Below are 22,310 nucleotides of genomic sequence, written 5' to 3' on the forward strand. Positions count from 1 at the left end.
GGAGGGACAAGGGTGGGGAAGAAAAAAGGCGGTATTATCATTAGCATGTATAAAGTTGGGGGTGGGAGAAAGGGGAGGGCTTTGCAACACAGAGAAGACAAGTAGTGATTCTACAGTGTCTTGCTATGCTGATGGACAGTGACTGTAATGGGGTTTGTTGGGGGGAACTTGGTGTAGGGGAGAGCCTAGGAAACATAATGTTCTTAAAAAAAGTAAAGATAAATAAATTTTAAAAAAAAGAAACCAGGAAGGAAAGAAAAAAAAAAGGGTCTCCGGGATGAAAGAATATTAAGAGAACTGTGTGACCAATCCAAAAGGAACAATATTCACATCATAGGAGTACCAGAAGAAGAGAGAGAAAAAGGGATAGAAAGTGTCTTTGAAGAAATGATTGCTGAAAACTTCCCCAAACTAGGGGAGGAAATGGCCTCTCAGACCACAGAAACACACAGAACTCCCATGAAAAGGGACGCAAGCAGGGCAACAACAAGACACATAATAATTAAAATGGCAAAGATCAAAGACAAGGACGGAGTATTAAAGGCAGCCAGAGAGAAAAAAAAAAAGGTCACCTACAAAGGAAAACCCATCAAGCTATCATCAGATTTCTCAACAGAAACCTTACAGGCCAGAAGAGAATGGCATGATATATTTAATGCAATGAAAGAGAAGGGCCTTGGACCAAGAATACTGTATCCAGCACGATTATCATTTAAATATGAAGGAGAGATTAAACAATTCCCAGACAAGCAAAAGTTGAGGGAATTTGCCTCCCACAAACCACCTCTACAGGGTATCTTAGAGGGACTGCTCTAGATGGGAACACTCCTAAAAAGAGCACAGAAAAAAACACCCAACATATGAAGATTGGAGGAGGAGGAATAAGAAGGGAGAGAAATAAAGAATCATCAGACCGTGTTTATAATAGCTCAATAAGTGAGTTAAATTAGACAGTAAGATAGTAAAGAAGCTAATCTTGATCCTTTGGTAACCACAAACTTAAAGCCTGCAATGGCAATAAGTACATATCTTTCAATAATCACCCTAAATGTAAATGGACTGAATACACCAATCAAGACACAGAGTAATAGAATGGATAAAAAAGTAAGACCCATCTATATGCTGCCTACAAGAGACTCACCTCAAACCCAAAGACATGCACAGACTAAAAGTCAAGGGATGGAAAAAGATATTTCATGCAAACTATAGGGAGAAAAAAGCAGGTGTTGCAATACTAGTATCAGACAAAATAGACTTCAAAACAAAGAAAGTAACAAGAGATAAAGAAGGACATTACATAATTATAAAGGGCTCAGTCCAACAAGAGGATATAACCACTATAAATATATATGCACCCAACACAGTAGCACCAGCATATGTGAAACAAATACTAACAGAACTAAAGGGGGATATAGACTGCAATGCATTCATTCTAGGAGACTTCAACACACCACTCACTCCAAAGGATAGATCCACTGGGCAGAAAATAAGTAAGGACACGGAAGCACTGAACAACACAGTAGAGCAGATGGACCTAATAGACATCTATAGAACTCTACATCCAAAAGCAGCGGGATATACATTCTTCTCAAGTGCACATGGAACATTCTCCAGAATAGACCACATACTAGGCCACAAAAAGAGCCTCAGTAAATTCAAAAAGATTGAAATCCTACCAACCAACTTTTCAGACCACAAAGGGATAAAACTAGAAATAAATTGTACAAAGAAAGCAAAAAGGCTCACAAACACATGGAGGCTTAACAACAGGCTGCTAAATAATCAATGGATCAATGACCAAATTAAAATGGAGATCCAGCAATATATGGAAACAAATGACAACAACAACACAAAGCCCCAACTTCTGTGGGACGCAGAGAAAGCAGTCTTAAGAGGAAAGTATATAGCAATCCAGGCATATTTAAAGAAGGAAGAACAATCCCGAATGAATAGTCTAATGTCACAATTATCAAAATTGGAAAAAGAAGAACAGATGAAGCCTAAGGTCATCAGAAGGAGGGACATAATAAAGATCAGAGAAGAAATAAATAAAATTGAGAAGAATAAAACAATAGAAAAAATCAATGAAACCAAGAGCTGGTTCTTCGAGAGAATAAACAAAATAGATAAGCCTCTAGCCAGACTTATTAAGAGAAAAAGAGAATCAACACACATCAACAGAATCAGAAACCAGAAAGGAAAAGTCATGACCAACCCCACAGAAATACAAAGAATTATTAGAGAATACTATGAAAACCTATATGCTAAGAAGCTGGAAAACCTAGGAGAGGTGAACAACTTCCTAGAAAAATACAACCTTCCAACACTGACCCAGAGAGAAACAGAAAATCTAAACAGACCATTTACCAGCAACGAAATTGAAGTGGTAATCAAAAAACTACCCAAGAACAAAACCCCGGGCCAGATGGATTTACCTCAGAATTTTATCAGACATACAGAGAAGACCTAATACCCATTCTCCTTAGTTTTCCAAAAAATAGAAGAGGAGGGTATACACCCAAACTCATTCTATGAAGCCAACATCACCCTAATACTAAAACCAGGCAAAGACCCCACCAAGAAAGAAAACTACAGACCAATATCCCTGATGAATGTAGATACAAAAATACTCAACAAAATTTTAGCAAACTGAGTTCAAAAATACATCAAAAGGATCATACACCATTACCAAGTGAGATTCATCCCGGGGATGCAAGGATGGTACAACATTTGAAAATCCATCAATATCATCCACCACATCAACAAAGGAAAGACAAAAACCAGATGATCATCTCCATAGATGCTGAAAAAGCATTCGACAAAATTCAGCACCCATTCATGATAAAAACTCTCAACAAAATGGGCATAGAAGACAAGTACCTCAACATAATAAAGGCCATATATGATAAACCCACAGCCAACATCACACTGAACAGCGAGAAGCTGAAAGCTTTTCCTCTGAGATCGGGAACAAGACAGGGATGCTCACTATCCCCACTGTTATTCAACATAGTACTGGAGGTCCTAGCCATGGCAATTAGACAAAACAAAGAAATACAAGGAATCCAGATTGGTAAAGAAGAAGTTAAACTGTCACTATTTGCAGATGACATGATATTGTATATAAAAAACCCTAAAGACTCCACTCCAAAATTACTAGAACTAATATCAGAATTCAGCAAAGTTGCAGGATACAAAATTAACACACAGAAATCTGTGGCTTTCCTATACACTAACAATGAACTAATAGAAAGAGAAATCAGGAAAACAATTCCATTCACAATTGCATCCAAAAGAATAAAATACCTGGGAATAAACCTAACCAAGGAAGTTAAAGACCTATACCCTGAAAACTATAAGACACTCTTAAGAGAAATTAAAGAGGTCACTAACAAATGGAAACTCATCCCATGCTCCTGGCTAGGAAGAATTAATATTGTCATAATGGCCATCCTGCCCAAAACAATATACAAATTTGATGCAATCGCTATCAAATTACCAACAGCATTCTTCAATGAACTGGAACAAATAGTTCAAAAATTCATATGGAAACACCAAAGACCCTGAATAGCCAAAGCAATCCTGAGAAGGAAGAATAAAGTGGCGGGGATCTCGCTCCCCAACTTCAAGTTCTACTACAAAGCCACAGTAATCAAGACAATTTGGTACTGGCACAAGAACAGAGCCACAGACCAATGGAACAGAATAGAGACTCCAAACATTAACCCAAACATATATGGTCAACTAATATTCGATAATGGGGAAATGACAGTCTCTTCAACAGATGGTGCTGGCAAAACTGGACAGCTACATGTAAGAGAATGAAACTGGAATACTGTCTAACCCCATACACAAAAGTAAATTCGAAATGGATCAAAGACTTGAACGTAAGTCATGAAACCATAAATCTCCTAGAAAAAAACATAGGCAAAAATCTCTTAGACATAAACATGAGTGACCTCTTCTTGAACATATCTCCCCGGGGAAGGGAAACAAACGCAAAAATAAACAAGTGGGACTATATCAAGCTGAAAAGCTTCTGTACAGCAAAGGACACCATCAATAGAACAAAAAGGCATCCTACAGTATGGGAGAATATATTCATACATGACAGATCTGACAAAGGGTTGACATCCAAAATATATAAAGAGCTCACCCACCTCAACAAACAAAAAGCAAATAATCTAACTAAAAAATGGGCAGAGGAGCTGAATAGACAGTTCTCTAAAGAAGAAATTCAGATGGCCAGCAGACACATGAAAAGATGCTCCACATTGCTTGTCATCAGAGAAATGCAAATTAAAACCACAATGAGATATCACCTCACACCAGTAAGGATGGCCACCATCCAAAAGACAAACAACAACAAATGTTGGCGAGGTTGTAGAGAAAGGGGAACCCTCCTACACTGCTGGTGGGAATGTAAATTAGTTAAACCATTGCGGAAAGCAGTATGGAGGTTCCTCAATATGCTCAAAATAGAAATACCATTTGACCCAGGAATTCCACTTCTAGGAATTTACCCTAAGAATGCAGCACTCCAGTTTGAAAAAGACAAATGCACCCCTATGTTTATCGCTGCACTGTTTACAATAGCCAAGATATGGAAGCAACCTAAGTGTCCATCAGTAGATGAATGGATACAGAAGATGTGGTACATATACACAATGTAATATTACTCAGCTATAAGAAAAAAACAGATCCTACCATTTGCAACAACATGGATGGAGCTAGAGGGTATTATGCTCAGTGAAATAAGCCAGGCAGAGAAAGACAAGTACCAAATGATTTCACTCATATGTGGAGTATAAGAAAAAAGGAAAACTGAAGGAACAAAGCAGCAGCAGAATCACAGAACCCAAGAATGGACTAACAGTTACCAAAGGGAAAGGGACTGGGGAGGATGGGTGGGAGGGGAGGCATAAGGGCGGAGAAAAAGAAAGGGGGCATTATGATTTGCATGTATAGTGTGGGGGGGCACGGCGAGGGCTGTGCAGCTCGGAGAAGACAAGTAGTGATTTTACAGCATCTTTCTACGCTGATGGACAGTGACTGTGAAGGGGTATGTCGGGGGGACTTGGTGAAGGGGGTAGCCTAGTAAACATAATGCCTTTCATGTAATTGTAGATTAATGATACCAAAAGAAAAAAAACTGTGAAGAAAAAAAAAAAGGAGAAATGTTGCAGAACTATTGACTATAATCTCTATGCTGTACTTTCATCACTGTGACTAATTCATATTATGATTAAGATTTGTGCCTTGTGAGAGAAATCTTCTGCATCTGTGGATGTTTTGTTGCCCTTGTCTAGCTTGGATTTATACTTAGTCTATAGGCACAGACCTGATCATTTACACTTGCCCTCTTACAGCACCTAATTATGCTTTCTATCTTTATATTGCATCTACCTACCACTTCAGCATTTTATTAAAAAAAAGTAAGGGAGAAATGTGGGATTCACATATAAATCAAGTATAAAAATCAAATGAATAATCATATCTGACTTGATTTTTTATAGTTCATGATGCGTGATCAAAACCAAAAGTTTCTGTGATATGACTGCCCTTGCACTGTTCACCATGTGAGAACTTATTCACTATGTAAGAACTTGTTCACCATGTAAGAACTTGTTTGTTGTGCTTCAGAAGATTGGAGACTGCTGAGAGTTAGGCCTGGGGTTGATTAATGATTGTGCATTGAGTCCCCTATACAGAATTTTACTGTTGTTAACAACCATTTGCTCAATAAATATGAAAGATGCCCTCTCAAAAATAAAAAAAATTTAAAAAAAGAGAAAAAAGATTTGTGCCTTGTTATCCTATTCACCTATTTCACCCACCCACTCTAACCTCTCCCCCACGGTAACCACCGGTCACTTCTCAGTGTCTGAGTCTATTGCTGTTTTGTTCTTTTTCGTTTTTAGATTCCACATATAAATGAAATTATGTGGTATTTGTCTTTCTCCTCCTGATCATTTCACTAAACATAATGCCCTCTAAGTCTATCCATGTTGTTATAAATGGCAGGATTTCTTTCTTTTTTATGACTGAATAATATTCCATTGTACATATGTACCACCTCTTCTTTATCCATTCATCCATTGGCAGATACTTTGGTTGCTTCCATATCTTGGCTACTGGAAATAATGCAGCAATAAATATGGGGGTGCATATATCTTTTTGAATCAGATTTTGTTTTCTTCAGGTAAATTTCTACAAGTAAAATGTGTAATTTTAATGGCCTGTTTTTCCTAAAGGAATTGTAAAAATTTGATGGTATTTATAATTATAAAATTAATATTAAATATAAATTGGGTTGAGAGAAAAATAATAAAACTGTTCAGTTATTTTGAAAATATATTGGAATGAAAGTGCAAAAAGAGACCCACCCTACTGGCCCTGAATGCCTAACAGACAATGTATCAGGCATCCATCTCATATATACACACTATCAGGAAGGGTCATGACTTAGATAAAAGCCAAAGGACAAATGAATGGATAGTAATTCTGTTGCCTGCACAGTAGCAGTCTTAACCTTTCCCCAAGAAGTATTCCGCATTCACTTCAGACAGGCACGTCGGTAGCTGGTAGATAGTTTGACTATCCCTTGGAAGTGAGAGAATAAGAGAGACTCTGCTATCACATTTCCAAATTCTGGAGAGAAGACCTTGGTGTAGTATAGTTTTTTAAACGTGTTTTTTTACTTCAATGAAAACATTTGGTCAAAAAGGCAAAATACCTATACTTTTCTGTTCTTCTAATATATATGTAAAAATAGACTGAATTGAAACACTGTGTCTTTATCTATCAGGCCATAAGAACAGACTTCGGGTGTATCACCTGGCTGAGGAACAAGATTTTGAAAGATGATCCAGAAAGTAAAAGAAAACAAGAGGAAATGCTAAAGACAGAAGAAGCCTGCAAAGCTATTGATAAGTTGACAGGCTGTGAACAATTCAGTGTCCCGAAGTCACATTTCATATTTACTATACGTATTTGATAAACTATTTTGCTTCCTTCATTTGATGAAGTGCATTGTTGTGAAAAAGGAGAGAACTTGCAACTTCATATTACATTGTAGAAAAAGGAGAGAACTTGCAACTTCATATTACAAAAGTGAGTGAATTTCAATCAGACAACTTCTAGGTCTTTTATGCCACAAATGGCTGTTATTGAGAAAATATTTATTGACTGAATTAGCTATTGAAGTTACATTTGGTTTACTTTTTCACCTTTCTTCCATTCTCAGTCACTCTTTAGTACAGATGAATCAATATTTTTTTCCTTCCTCTGTATATATTTGACTATACAAATGTTCTTGATGTATCTTCAATAACCTGGAGATACATATGATATTGTTCCTTGCAGAAGCAATAAAATAGAAGCACATGATAATTTTTAAAAAATTAGAAAATCTTTCTTAATACTAACAATGAAACTACAATGAGTCAAAAAGAAATTCTTATGGTCTGCTGGTTCTCACTCCCATAGTCAATGTTCATGAGTATAATTGCTAAATAGTTTCCATCTAATTGGAGTGTTTTCATACCCCCTGTCTCTTCACAACCATCCACTGTGAAATGGAGTAACAACTCCAGGGTCTCAGAATCCTACTCTCATCTATCAACAACTAGGAAGTAATGCTGTCTCATTCTATTCTACTTCTGACATAAATCCCCTCTACTCTCAGAGTTCATTTTCATCTTTCTTCTTCAATAATTGTCCCTTCAGGCAGAAGTAGTGGCAATATAAGAAAGACTTGGAATCACATAAGTTTCAGTAGGATATTTCTATCCTGACTGACCATTTGTGTTCTACATATAAAGAGGCTTTCCCAGGATAGGTTTCCATATGTGTGTATGTACGTACACATCCACCATTAAAAGGAGAAGTAAGTACCCAGACAAATTAGGAATTAAATAAATACACTACTTTCTTCTAGTTTTATATATCAGTACTTTCCTACAAATCATATATAGTATTTTGGTAGCCAAAGGTGAATGATAGCCCCAGATATTAACCTAGGAGTTTATATAGTAGAACTGCCCCCTACTAGTAAATTTTTTAGTTCAACAAGGGAGAGTTCACAGAGATAGTTATCTTACAAATCTGTACTCTTGGTAAGTGAATAGACTAGTTAAGTCCAATTTTTGCGGATGACCCCAGTCCAACACATCAGCTCCCACAATCAAAAACATTTGTCCTACTGACAAGTGAAACAGTAGCATCTTCACACAGGAGGACAGCAGTATACTTACACTTGCATGGTATTTTCATAGCCTTTCAAGATCCATAACATAACGGACACCAATTAATGCCATATAAAAAAATCATAGGAAGTGTCAACTTATCAGAGATTGTTTTGCTTATTGGGGGTATATTAATCATGCTTCTTTGACCTACTTGGGACTAGTACAAAAGAAAAAGAGGGTAATCTAGACAGAGAGAGAGAGAGAGAGAGAGAGAGAGAGAGAAGTTGTATATATTGGTTTAAAATGAATTCTGGCTAAAAAGAACAGCAACAGTGTCTCTGCCAAGGAAGAGGGGCTTTAGCACAAAGTATAAATCTAGCAGGTAGGACAACATATTCCATAAGAGCCACAAGGTATAGCTGAGAGCAAACATATTCATTTATACATTTTTTCTCTTTTTAAAAAAAAAACTCTTGAAACAACATACCATACAATGTCCCCATTTAAAGTGCACGATTTAATACTTTTTAGTATGTTTATAGAGTTGCATAACCATCACCATGATCTAACTTTCATCATCCCAAAAAGAAACCCCATAACTATTAGTAATCACTCCATATTCCACCACACTTACATTCACCTTATTTCCCTCACAGTCCTAGTTAACCACTGATCTATTTTATTTTGCTATAGGTTTGTCTGTTCTGAACAAATTATTTAAATGGAATCCTACATTATATGGTCTTTTGTGACAGGCTTTTGTCACTTAGTATAATGTTTTCAAGTACATCCATGCATAGCCTGTACAACATGACTTTTTTTAAATTGCTGAATAGTATCGCAGTTGTGTAGATATATCAGTTTTTTGTTTATCCAATATTTTATACATACATTGCTTATTTATTTTTACTCTTTCCACTGTTTGGTTATTAGGAATAATGCTGCAGTGAACATTCTCATAAATGTCTTTGTACGTAGCAATGCATGTTTTCTTTCCTTTTCGATAGTACTGCCAGGCTGCTTTTCAAAGTGGCTGCACCATTTTATATTGCCATAAGTATGAAGGCTCCACTTTCTCTTCATCCTGTCCAACACTTGTAGATATCCGTCTTTTGATTCTAGCTATCCAAGTGGGTGTAAAGTGGCACCTCACTGTCTGTCATATTGATTTGCATTTTTCTGATGACTAGTGTTGTTGAACACCTTTTCAAGTGTTTACTGGCCATCCTTGGATTATTTATCTTTTTGTTGTTGAGTTGTGAGCATTCTTTACATATTTTGGATACTAGACCCTAATCAGATATATGAGTTGAAAATATTTTCTTCCATTCCATAGATGTCTTTTCACTTTCTTGATAGTGTCCTTTGATGCACAGTAGTTTTAATTTTGGTGAAGCCCAATTGAGCTATATTTTTTCCTTTGTTGCCTATGCTTTTGGTGTCACATATAAAAATCCATTGCCATGAATTCCTATATCTACTTCTAAGAGTTTTATAGTTTCAGCTCTTACATTTAAGTCTTTGATCCATTTTGAGTTAATTTTTATGTATGTTGTGAGGTAAAGAGTCTAACTGCATTCTTTTGTATGTGGATATTCAGTTGTCCCAATACCATTTGTTGAAGACACTACTCTTTCCCTATTGAATGGCCTTGGCACCATTGACCATAGATGTTTGGGTTAATCTGTGGACTCCCAATTCTACCCCGTTGGTCTATATGCCTATCCTTACGTCAGTACTATACTGTTTTGATTACTGTAGATTGTACTTTTTTGAAACTGGTAAGTGTGAGTTTTGCTACTTTGTTTTTCTTTTTCAAGATCATTATGGCTATTTGGGGGCCTCTTCCAGCTCCATGTGACTTTTCAGAACAGTTTTCATTTCTGCACAAGCAGCCATTGGGATTTTAATAAAGATTGCACTGAATCTCTAGATCACTTTGGATGGTATTGCCCTCTTAACAATATTAAGTCTACCCAGCCATAAACAAAGGCAATCTGTCCATTTAAGTAAATTTAGGTCTTCTTTAATTTCTTTCAGCAATGCTCTGTAGTTTTCAGTCTACAGTTTAGAGTGCTCTTGAATGCTAAATGCATACACTCCATAAAACTAGATAGTAATTTTGTTACCTTTTTGGGGGCATCAAACTGTAACCAAATAGCTTTTCTAAAAATATGTTGTCTGTGTTCTTACATTTAGTTATGATATTTTCAATGACAAATACAAATACTTGCATGTTCTTGTTAATTCTGTAGCATTGTTACTTCTTTATATTTTTATCATTGATCATTGTAGTCCAACATGAAGAAACAACATATATTGCAATTGCTTTGAAATCGTCAATTCACCTTTACACATGGGCACCAAAGTCCTTCGATGAGAGCACTGCTATTAAAGTGAGTGGTCTCTTTTTCTTGTGGATCATATGATTTTTCTTTTGAAAAATTATAAACAGAATAATATGTGGAATATAGTAGCAGAAATATATACCATTCTTCTACAGTTAATGTAATTTGAATATACCATGTCAATAATTATCATTTAACCCTTTTTCAGACAATTCACAGGCACCACAGCAAGGGAGAGTGTGAGGGAAATTCCTGACCCTTCCCCCTAGAGGACCTCCCTACCAGCTCCTCACTCCCGATTCCTGTAGTCAACATGAAGACCTTCTCTTCTAAAGCCCCAAACACAGGTTTTGGGTGCCACCCCAATGACTTAAAGCTGAGAAAGTCCCTGTTCTCTCTTAGTGGGGAGTGGAGAGCAGAGGGAAGGTAAGGGAAGATGTGCCAGTGGTAGAGGGGGAACCCCAGTGGAAGAGGAATGAGGGAATGGAAAAAGCCTTTGCTCTAATTACCAGGACTACAGTAGATGGGAGTGGGGAGGAAAGGGCAGGTCTATATTCCTTCCAAGCTGGAACTCTAAACACATTTTTCTGGAGACCCATTGCAAGGAATGGTGGTTAGGTTTATTTGGATTACCAGTACTATTTCCATCTTTATTATGTTTTAACTGAACTTCCATACATCAACCTCTTAAGGTAATAATTTAAGTCCCAAGCAATTAAGCTGATGCTGATTTTTAAAATTACACCTCATTAACTGGGGGCTCTTTATATTTTTACTTTCTTTTTATAATCCTCCAGAATACCATGTAAATAGGATTATTTTGTATTTGTTACATATTAATAGGGCTAATTAGGGAACTGGCAGCATTATGTAAAGTCCAGCAGCTTCTAATCTGGAATGTACATCAGAGCCATCTGGAGCATTTGTTAAAAGTTTATGTCTCAGACCCAACACCAGGCCAAATTAGTACATCTGAAGAGGGGCCTGGGAATCTATATTTTTAGTAAATGTTCCAGATGATTTTGCATTCATTGGTCCATGGACAAGTTTTTTACAAAGCACTGATTGGGGACATATCATGATAGACTCCAGCAAGGCATTCATGAAATGCTTTTGTATTTTTGGTATCTGCTTACATGGTATATTTTGTAGGAGAAAACATCACATGTGTATAATAGGGATGGGCTAATTTTTACAATTATCTATTTGCATAGTAAATATGTCCTTTTATACACAGCATAGACTACTATATAGACAGACAAAACATCACATGTGTATAATAAGGAGGGGCTAATTTTTACAATTGCCCCTCGATGTCTATTTGCATAGTAAATATGTCCTTTTATGCACAGCATAGACTACTATATAGACAGACTGGGTCTGCCCTAACACAAATCACATCTCTGATCTGATCTCCCTAAATTGGGCCTTGGGTCAGCTGTCAGCTGTATTTAGATATGGGTTTGTTCTTGGGTGTCTGCTGATTCGTCACAGCTGCCTGGTATGGAACTGGAAAGCAAAGAAGATAAGAAGCAACAGTCTGTCTAGCCTGATGCACAGTTCCTGGCCCAAGCCCTCACTCCAGTTCTTGAATCTTACCTCATGACTACAGTATGGTGAATCCTGTGATGCCCAGTCCTCTACTGTGACCTGAACTTGGCAATGAATCCTGTTTGGCTTTTTGTTTCCTTGGACTAGGAACCATAGGAGCCTAGAGTACATCCAATCTGTGGTAGGTTAACATGTCTGGCCTTTTTCATTCCCTACCAAGTATGCACTGATCAATCAGCAGACTCTGAAGGAGACTACATGTCCTATGAAGCCTATATACGAATACTGGCAAAAATACAGGCAGCTGATCCAGCAAACCGGTTTAAGAGACCAGATGAGCTCCTTCATTTTCTGAAGCTCAAGGCAAGGAATTTAAAGGCAGCAAACAGAGTGCAGAGCCATACAAGGCTCTTAGGATCACTGGAGATTTGACTTTCAAAGGGAAGCTCAATATTTAGAACTTGGATGTAATCATGTTCTTGTAATGGTAACAGACCTAACAAAGTTATAATACATAGGTCTCTAAGTACATTATGTAATTTTAAAACATCAATCTGGGTTTTATAAACCTGTTAAGCAAAAGGGCAGGGAAATTTTTGCCTTAGAGTGTCATTTTTGGCCTTTTGGTCACATTTGATTTACATCTACAGGTATTTCCAACACTTGGTCATAAGCCAGTGACAGTTGACCTGGCTATTGGTTCTGAAAAAAGACTAAAGATTTTCTTCAGCTCAGCAGATGGATATCACATCATTGATGCAGAAACTGAGATTATGTCTGATGTGACCCTGCCAAATAATGTAAGATCCTTAGAAATTATTGTATAGCAGAATTTGAGTTTTTCCAAATGTCAAAACTCTTAAAGACATAAAAATATGATTATAAATGTCTATACTGAAACTGAGACCTAAGGTAAGTATAGAGTGCCAGAAGGTAGTAATAGATAAACAAACATCACTGATGGTTTCTCAGTCTAGATAGCTTTTTTGCAGGTAGTCTTTTCTGCAGATAGTTTGTCTGGAACAGTGTTTTCTGTTTGTTTTTAAATAAATAGGGTTTACACTTTAAACCTGGACTTCTATTGATAAACCAAAATACCTGACAACAGCCAGCCCACATTACTGTCTCAACTGGAACCATTCATGCCTACCCCCTTGTAGATGGAATACATGTGATACATTCTTCTAGCCATCCACCGCCATGTATTCCTGGTAACTGGTCCTAATAGGTATATGAGTTTGCAATCCTTGCTTTACTCTTTCTGCGCCCCCTAATAAGTTAAACAGATTCTTTAAAAATACAGACCTTTATTGCAGCATTACCACATGTACCACCTTCTTTATCCAGACTATACCAAATTATTATTAAGTATTTTCTTACAGTATTGATTATATTAAGAATTTCTGATGAAAGGATTCCGCATTTTAAAAACTTTCTACACTTCAACTCAACTCTTAAATAATTATAAATAATGAAAGTATGGCACACATCTAAAATATGGATAGTTGTAAAAATACCATACACATCATTTATATAAAGAATTTGAACATAATAGAATACTCTTCCCACAATACACCGTACAAAATATAATTCTACTGTGTCTCAAATTTGACGGTGGCAATGATGTTTGTCCTATTGAAAATTTTACTTAAAAGGAGCAGTTGGACCAAAAAATCTGTGCTTCACTCCTTTTTAATTCCCCAGTTTGCTGACAACTAAAATTTTAGCAATTTGACATTATATGGAAGTCCAGGAGTATACTTTTATGTACTTTTAAATCACTGTAGTAATGCGATATCTTGCAATGCTTTCAGAATTGTCTTACATCTCTAACAAATTACATAGAGCAATTGTCAAATCATTAGTGGGGACATTAAGAAAAGCGTTTTGGCCATATTAACAATCTAATTAGTTAATCACCCAGTTGTCACCTATGATTATATAGAAATCACATGGCTTATATCGTAGAAAATACTTAACCAAGCTCTGCCAAAGCCACTTAGTTATGAGCTCAGGTTAATTTTGATATAAATATTATTGTACTCTTCAGTTAGAGTGTCTTCCATAGCCTCCTGAATTTTATTTTTCATGTCATGTTAGATAGCATTTATTTTGAAGCTACTGCAATATTGAACATTGAGGTACTGGTCTAAGGTTACACTTGTTTGAAAAGTTAGTCAAGAAGATTAAAGCCTGTTTTCCACTTGACTCCTAAGCAAGGAGAATTATTTCCTTTTGAAGGAGTCAATTAATTAGAGTGGAAGCAAGAATGAGAGATGAGTTTTTAAAAAAACATTTTCTGACCTAATTAAGATACCACAAGTATATTCAAAAAGAGTATTTTTAGTTAAGTGCCCTAGTGTCTTGACCCATTAAAAGAGAAAGGACTCTAATGTAAGGGAGGGGAACATGTCTTCCAAAACAAAATGTACTAAAAATAGTATTTTTCTAAGAATGCTAGGTTACAAAAACTAATGCAAAAGGGAGCCTTGTGTGCTAAAGAATATCTGGTTACTTCAGGAATTGTTGGAGAAGCAAGAAAATTACCTCTGAGGCTTTTTGAGTTTACAGCAGTCTAGCTTTTTTCTAAACAGAATTTTTGAGACAAGCTTATTTCCTGTAATTTGTTTTTCTCTCTTCCTTCATCTCTTCTGATTCAATTGCTCATGTGAGTACCCAGGGAACGCATTAAAATTGCTTTTTGCCTCTGGATCCCCATTTTAGTTATAAGGATTGCTGTTGCTGAGACATGGCCTCAAGCACTGGGCCTGAGTACACTGGGTTTGGCAAGTATAGTTTCTGACCTTTTTTCCTGTAACTTGCTAATGTGGAGAAATGATAGAGAAATGCCATTGTTCATTTCTCAGGGAAATTCGATTAGTGTGACAGTATCTGTAGTTTAAGGAAATTTGTCATGAAATTCTTAGCTATTTCTTAGTGTTTCATAGTATGCCATGTACTACATCTCTGAATTTGTTCATTGAAGGTATTTTGAGATGATACGAATTGAATAAGAAAACCTGCAACTTTTTGTGAAGGGAGGATGACTTATAGTTCAAGGAGCAAAGAGTATTATAAAGCTTTCCCTTGCAAACATTTTGAGCTCAAGCTATGTTTCAGTTCATATTCTATTTCTGATTTGAATGAATTGGCTGATAAGCAGTGATTGTGTACTTGTTACTTGGTTCACACATTTGTCACTTTATTCAATGACATCCTGAAATGAATCTTAACTCTAACTCTGAAACAAGTCACGTTTCTTCAATCATTATATATAATACTCTGCTACTTCTCAATGAATTTCTGTGTCGGCAATATATCTCTGCTCTTTTAAAGTTTTCTCCTAAATATAAAGGAGAATATTGAATAGTGATGTCTTTATGACAAAGGGAAGGCTCTTTTTAAGTGTTAGCATGCTCTTCAATATTGAAATTGAAGTTTCTCTTCCTACCTGCACTTTCAACCCCTTTTTGGTCTTTATTATTCAGCCAAGCTGCTTCAATTAAAGTAGTAGTGATAAAATGTTGGACATATAAATCTTTATGAAACATAATTCAAGCCCCTGAAAATCATTATACCACAGAATATCATCATTTTTCCTGATTCCTTGGGAATTGGCGTGATGCTCACTTTCAATGCTGAAGCCCTTTCTGTGGAAGCAAATGAACAACTCTTCAAGAAGATCCTTGCAGTGTGGAAAGACATACCATCTTCAATAGGTATGTACAAAATTCTTCTTCTTTCAGATGACCCCAGAGAAGCTTCTGTTTCCTGAAGTATCATATTTTCTCAAGGCATATAGGGTTAATTTGGCATACTGCATACTTATTTCCTTCGTAAGGTGATGTGTGTGTTTGTCTTATGCTTAATAAATTTGCAAGTCTGCCACAAAAAGACTGATTTTGGCTGCCTCCGTCTCCATTTGCAATGATCATATAACTAAAATAGGAAAAGAACCCCTTTCCACAATAATGTATAATTTTATTTTAACTCCCTGTGATTGCAAGTTTTATAGATGTCGAAAATGCTTCATTCCATCACATTGATTTTGGAGATTTACTTTTATCTTAGGAGACTGCCAAATAATCATAAAAGGAACAAAATGTTTCTTTTTCATACAGTAAATAGTATTCTGTTTAGTAAGTGATATTTCTATGAAGAATCAAATGCAAACTGAATATGTGACATACTGGTTATCCCTAAGCTTTCATTTACAAAAGAGATAAATATGATAGACTGGAATACCTATTAGGTACCACCTAGATGACAACATAAAGAACAGTGCCTTTTCAACTTAATCAAACCAGGACACTTTTTTCTTCCTGGGACTGCTGATCTGGGAAACTGAATAATTTGAGACTCTTGTGTATGTCTCTGAGGCTTCGTGACTACAGAGGTGATTCTAGATAGAGAAAAGAATGTATGAACAATAAAAATACTAGAGAGAGTAGAATGATTTTATGGAGGGTAAATGTTCCTGAAAAGAGGAGGAGTTTAATGAAGCAAATAAAGGAGAAAAGAAAGGGAGAGAGAAAAAGAGAGGGAAAGGGGAGACAAAGAAAGAAAAAGGTAGTTTGTTAATAAAGAGGCCAGAAGCTTCTGAAACATGTATAGGATGGCTAAATGCGATCCTCATGTGGCTTTAAGGACCATTTGAAAGAACTGCTTATTAACGGACATGGTTTTCATTATGGGTTGATGGCACTTCGCATTGCATCTGCAATATCCTTTCTTGTGCGTACATAATGTTAAGGATTTTCCTGAAAACTTCCTCCAATTTCCTCATATAAGTAAGAATTCACAGAGGATTTTAAACCACTTTAAGCCACAGAAGGTAAATGCTTACAATATAATTGACAGATCTGGGGCAAAAGAAACTGAAAAATAATGAATCTTGTTCTAACTATTACAGTACTTTTGTGATCAGTATGTTAATCAGAAACTAGAGTAAGGAAATTCATCTCAAATGGTAAAGAAAACAAACTCCTATATTTATGCCACTAGATAATCATAGGAATCGAAGGTTCTTAGAAAGTCATCTGGTACAGCTCTTGTCCTTAGGAGGACAACTACTGACCTAAAACTTAAAGCTATTTTAAGTTACTAGAATTTGAAAACCATCTCTCTCTATACAAAATAATTACAGCACTATAAGAACATGATATTTTGGTTTGTGTATTAATGGTATTTTGAGATTATACTAAAAACTACAGTATAACACTGACAATAAGGAAATTAGCGACTCTCTTTTTCTGTCTAAAACCAACTGCCTTATTATTTAAAACTAAGCCAGACATAGACTGTACAGAATTGGATTTTACAGTCTAAATTTTACAGTTCCTTGAGATATAGTAAATGGTTTCAATGATAAGATTTTTGCTGTGGATTTTCAAACAAATATATAGAGGCTTAACAATTACAGAAAGTTACCATGAAGCAGTCCAACTCCAAATCTTTGGATTCCATCTCATAAGCAAGCTAGCTCAGTAGCTAGATTAATTGACAGGTTAATTAAGGTGGAAATTATGTAATGCCATATGAACTGTGTACTCGGAATTAGCAGGTAGCCTGTGCACCGAGTTTAGAAAGTTTTGCTCTGTGTGGTTGCTGACAAAAATACCATTTTAAATAGAGTATTCACATATGTGAAAAAATTCAGAATTGGATAAACTAAATCTATTACTTATTCCCATCACTCAGGCCATGAATTCCTTTCACTTCCTTTATATCTGGAGTGATTTTAATTTTAGTCTGAAATTGGACTTATAAAGTTTTCTTCCAGGACAGCCATTTTTCTGAATTACAATATGATTGTAATTTAATTACAATTTTGATATCAATTTCATACACATTTTGAATTGTAATGCAAAAGGAAGCAAATGATAATGTATGCTTGGCAAGTTCTAGTTAAGGGATTTAAAATGGCTCACACTATGCCTATGAAAAGCTACTTTTATAAAAATTTAATAATTCCTTCATGGGTCCTTTTATGTATATTTAATATATACATATGTAAGCCAGGTAAATTTTGGTTTAAACAAAGGCATCCTAGAACTTTTGATAAAGATAAAGACTGTTTAAAAAACTATATTGTAATTGTATCAGCTCAGTTTATTGTCTTTATAAGAAGATGGAAAGTCTAATGAATGGGGTTCTGATTTTAGTCATGTTAATATGGAAACAAAATTACCTTGTTTTAGTGTTTTCCAGACTATTTTAGCTTGATTCAAAATCTTGATATTCTTTGAAACTCAGGATTGCATTTACTTATGGAAATTTGCTTCCCTATAAAGTACATAAAGAATATCAATTTTAAAGTTAAACATTTGAAAATAATGTTGCTCACATTGATTAATTTACAAATATTATACCATTCTTGCATCCGTGGAATAAATCCCACTTGGTAGTAATGGACGATCCTTTTGATTTATTTTTAATTTCAGTTTGCTAATATTTTGTTGAGGATTTTTGCATCTATTTTTGCATCTAACTAACTGCACTAGTTGGGGTAAGGATTTAATAACATGTGTAACTGTTGAATCACTGTGTTGTGTAGTTGAAACCAATACAATGTTGTATATCAACAATATTTTAATGCAAAAAATAATTAAAAATAATAATACTGCTCCCTGCATCAGAAAATACCTTACAGCACTAGCTGACTATATGGATATTTACATAATTAGGTTTTCTGCTATAAGGCAATTGTCATAATCTTTACTGTCACCAAGTTGTAACACAGGGTCCAAAAGTTAAAATCTTCGCAAAAATTCCCTGAGCACGAGGGACTTTTAACTGTATCAGAAGAGCTTGTAACATCATGGAATTGCATTAGAATTGCTAAAGTCATTATTTGAGCAAGTCTTTTTTTAACAGTTTTAATTTTCAAGAGTTAGTCAGGTTTCCATGTATGTCACTTGAGCACACATATAAACCCTTATGGAATGCCATACCTCAACGAGACTGTAAAATAAAGACTGACTGTGGGTAGATCTGACTTCCTACAATAGGGGCAAATTAACCCTTAGCTTTTCCTGTGGTATTAAAGAATATGAATATAAAAATTAATTGATATCTGGTTATTCAGTATTGGTCACAGTGGTGACAATAGATAGCTGGTTTGAACACCACTACTAAGCAACACAATAGCAAAATGACTGACTGTAGAAGGAAGAAAACCCACTGTGCTTACCTGAGCTGGAATAATGAACCTTTTAATAATCAAATACTGATTGTGGTTATAAATGTTTTATCACTTATAGATTATGTATTTTTCTGAGTTTTAATTTTTATTGTAGCTTATGAGTGTACACAGCAAACCACAAGATGGGGCCAAAAGGCCATTGAAGTCCGCTCTTTGCAATCAAGGGTTCTGGAAAGTGAACTGAAGCGCAGGTCAATTAAGAAGCTGAGATTCCTGTGTGCCTGAGGTGACAAGGTATAGCTTACATCCCCCAGTTAGAGCAAAAAAAAAACTAAGCAAGCAATGAAAATTAAGGAAATGTATATCCTTTTCCTTTGGGCAATAAATGTACTTATGGTGTATTTCCCAAATTGGCATACTATTGCTAAAAACAATTTTGCATTTTGCAGTAGAAATATTGATTTGGCAAATGAAGTTTGATTTAAAAAATAAGCCGTTTTCAGAAAGGTAAAAATTCTAATTATATCCTAAGCAAAATTTAGCCACTATTTTGTCTGCTACAAAATCCATTATTTGATGCATATTTCTTTTCATGTTCATATTAATATGGTATTTTGAAACAACACTGTTGAGTACATCTACCTTTTATAGTTCCAACATAATCCAATAATAGAAGGAAAAAGTATATCTGCTGCACACCTAATTATGTGGTAGAGTTTGTGCTAAATACTTCAAAAGCTATCATATTTTATCCTTAGAAGTGGCTATTATTATGTCCATTTTACAGGAAAGAAAAATAAAATCAAATTTTAGCGATTATATGCATAATGTGATCAATTTTAACAACTAATTCAGATAGTTTAGATGAAAAAATGCATTGTATAAAATCACTAAAGCCCCTACATATTAGGAGAAATAATAACATGAAGTAATTATCTTAATAGGAGTAGGAAACATTCACATTTAGAAGGGACTGCAGAGGATCCAAATTAATAACAGAACACCCAGAGTAAAGCACTGTGCATCAAGGAAAGGTACACGTTTGTAATATAAAGGGATAAATTGGCAAGAACCTGTGTTTGAGGTCAGGAAGACGTAAGATGCAGTTCTGTCTCTAACACCTAACTAGGTGTAAGAACCTGGAAGTTTGATTAATTTTTCTGAGCCTTAGTTCCTTCATCTCCAAAATGAGAATATTAATAATGGCTCCAGGAACAATTCTGAAAATTAATAATGGCACAGATGGCCTGGCACATACATGTGTTAAGTTGAGGATAGCTAGTGTTATCATCATCATCATCATTATGTCACAAAGCCTCCTAAGTATCTACTGTGGATGCTAAAAGCATTAGTCCTAACAAGAGGCCTCTGTTCCCGATTTATGTTCATGTTCTGTTCTAAATTTCTTTGTGACACAGACACTACTTACACAACATGTTCCTCTTTAAGCCAGTTGGTTTAACTCATATCAATCTACTGATGTCAGTCCATTATACTGAAATAGAAAACTGCACCAAGTAGAAAATTTCAGTGATCACTTAAACACTAGCAACAATGATGAATGATACCAAATAATCCAATCACTTCTTTATACTAAAAGAAAAGGGAAAGCCAACTTGAGTAGAAGTAGATTAAATATTTTTAAAAAGCAAAGAGGATTTGTTAACCAAAGCCAGTGAAGAAGTTCAGCAAATGAATGCCACCAACAAAAGCCTAATTTTACTTAAACTATATGAAGAACAACTATATAGAACATGGTAAAAGTTTATTTTTTTATTACATAATTTAGACTCCATATTAATTAAAACTCTTATTCTTTCATTTGAGAAAACCCTGTTCTGAAAAACAGTGTGTCCAGATTTTTAATTGATTGATGAGTATTCATTGAAATTATATCTATCAAATATCAGGCTACAGTTTATTGAATGCTTACTGATGGTTTCTCTTTCTGTCTTTTTAAAGCTGTTCTTTACCTCTACCCTGCGCAATCGCCACAGCCGGGTTTATTTTATGACCCTTGGAAAACTTGAAGAGCTCCAGAGCAATTATGGTGTTTAAAAGGTTCCAATGATTTATTACAACATTTACAAACTTCATAAGCACACAATTTGCATCTTAAACTTTCTGAGATTAAATGAGCATTCAGTTTTATTGTTAGGGAAAAATTAAATCATATTCTTTACTTTTAATGTAGCACACAATAGTTTTAATGATAAATGCACCTTTATATATAAAATTAACTATAGCAAGCTCTATGTACTCCAATGGTGTACAACGTCTTTTGCACAAACTTCGTAACTTTTGTCACTGTGAATTGAAATGTTACTCTTTGGACAGTTTGGACAGTATCTATATTCAGATTTTACAACATGGAGTAAAGAAACCCGCAATGAGTTAGATTCCAAGAAGCTTTCAAAAGAATTTTCCCTGAATGAAGCTTTTCAGAAAAAATAAAAATAACAACAAATCACATGTGAATTCGCACTCATATAAAGAACCAAAGGTTAGATTATGGAATGAAAATAATAATCTATGCTATAAACTAGACTAAGGCTGAACCACCTGCATGCTTGGAAAAAACTACAGTGATAAAGGGGAAAAGGCCACCCATTTCCTCACTGCTCCACGACAGTTAAGCTCACAGTCAGAGACCAGTTTTGTTATTTTCATTCCATGTTAAGCTGGTTTTCTCCTGAGAAGAAGAAATAAAAAAGCCTCAGATGCTTGATTTTCCTCAGAACCCCCAAAGATGTGCAATAGCTGTTTTTAAAAACCACCAAATAATATACTTGCCAGCCTAAATACAGGACTGAACTCCTATACACATGTACTGTAGAATGAGTTTTTTCATTTTTTGTTTTTTTAAATACTTTAAAATAGGTGTCAGAGTCTACTCTTAAGGACAGATTAGTTGACTTATCAAAATTCTTATCTGGCCAGCAATGTGACCATCAGATGGCATTAAATATTTTCTCAATCCCAGATTAAACTATATAAAATTTTTTCCTCCAGTTATTAAGCAAAAACAACAAAATGTAACAACAAAAATCCTTTGGCTGTTAATACTTGTGATTTTCA

At 35.3% G+C, this 22,310-nt stretch overlaps 1 protein-coding gene across 1 annotated transcript; it reads left to right on the top strand.

Moving 5' to 3' along the window:
- Window positions 1-12,346: 12,346 nt before the first annotated feature.
- On the top strand, window positions 12,347-19,520 carry LOC130681799 (nik-related protein kinase-like). Its single transcript, XM_057495377.1, has 4 exons — window positions 12,347-12,451; window positions 12,739-12,888; window positions 15,672-15,807; window positions 19,387-19,520. The coding sequence occupies exons 1-4, from the start codon at window positions 12,347-12,349 to the stop codon at window positions 19,515-19,517; spliced, it is 522 nt and encodes a 173-aa protein (XP_057351360.1). The 3' UTR covers window positions 19,518-19,520.
- The last annotated feature ends 2,790 nt before the right edge of the window (window positions 19,521-22,310 follow it).

This window comes from Manis pentadactyla, chromosome X (assembly GCF_030020395.1).
Source record: "Manis pentadactyla isolate mManPen7 chromosome X, mManPen7.hap1, whole genome shotgun sequence".
Taxonomy (NCBI): domain Eukaryota; kingdom Metazoa; phylum Chordata; class Mammalia; order Pholidota; family Manidae; genus Manis; species Manis pentadactyla.

Bases quoted from the DNA above. Each gene is read 5' to 3' on its own strand.
- LOC130681799 (XM_057495377.1), top strand. From the start codon at position 12,347: ATGTCCTATGAAGCCTATATACGAATACTGGCAAAAATACAGGCAGCT. The intron at 12,889-15,671 runs GTAAGATCCTTA...ATTATACCACAG, and splicing joins ATGTGACCCTGCCAAATAAT to AATATCATCATTTTTCCTGA. The intron at 15,808-19,386 runs GTATGTACAAAA...TTTTTATTGTAG, and splicing joins AGACATACCATCTTCAATAG to CTTATGAGTGTACACAGCAA.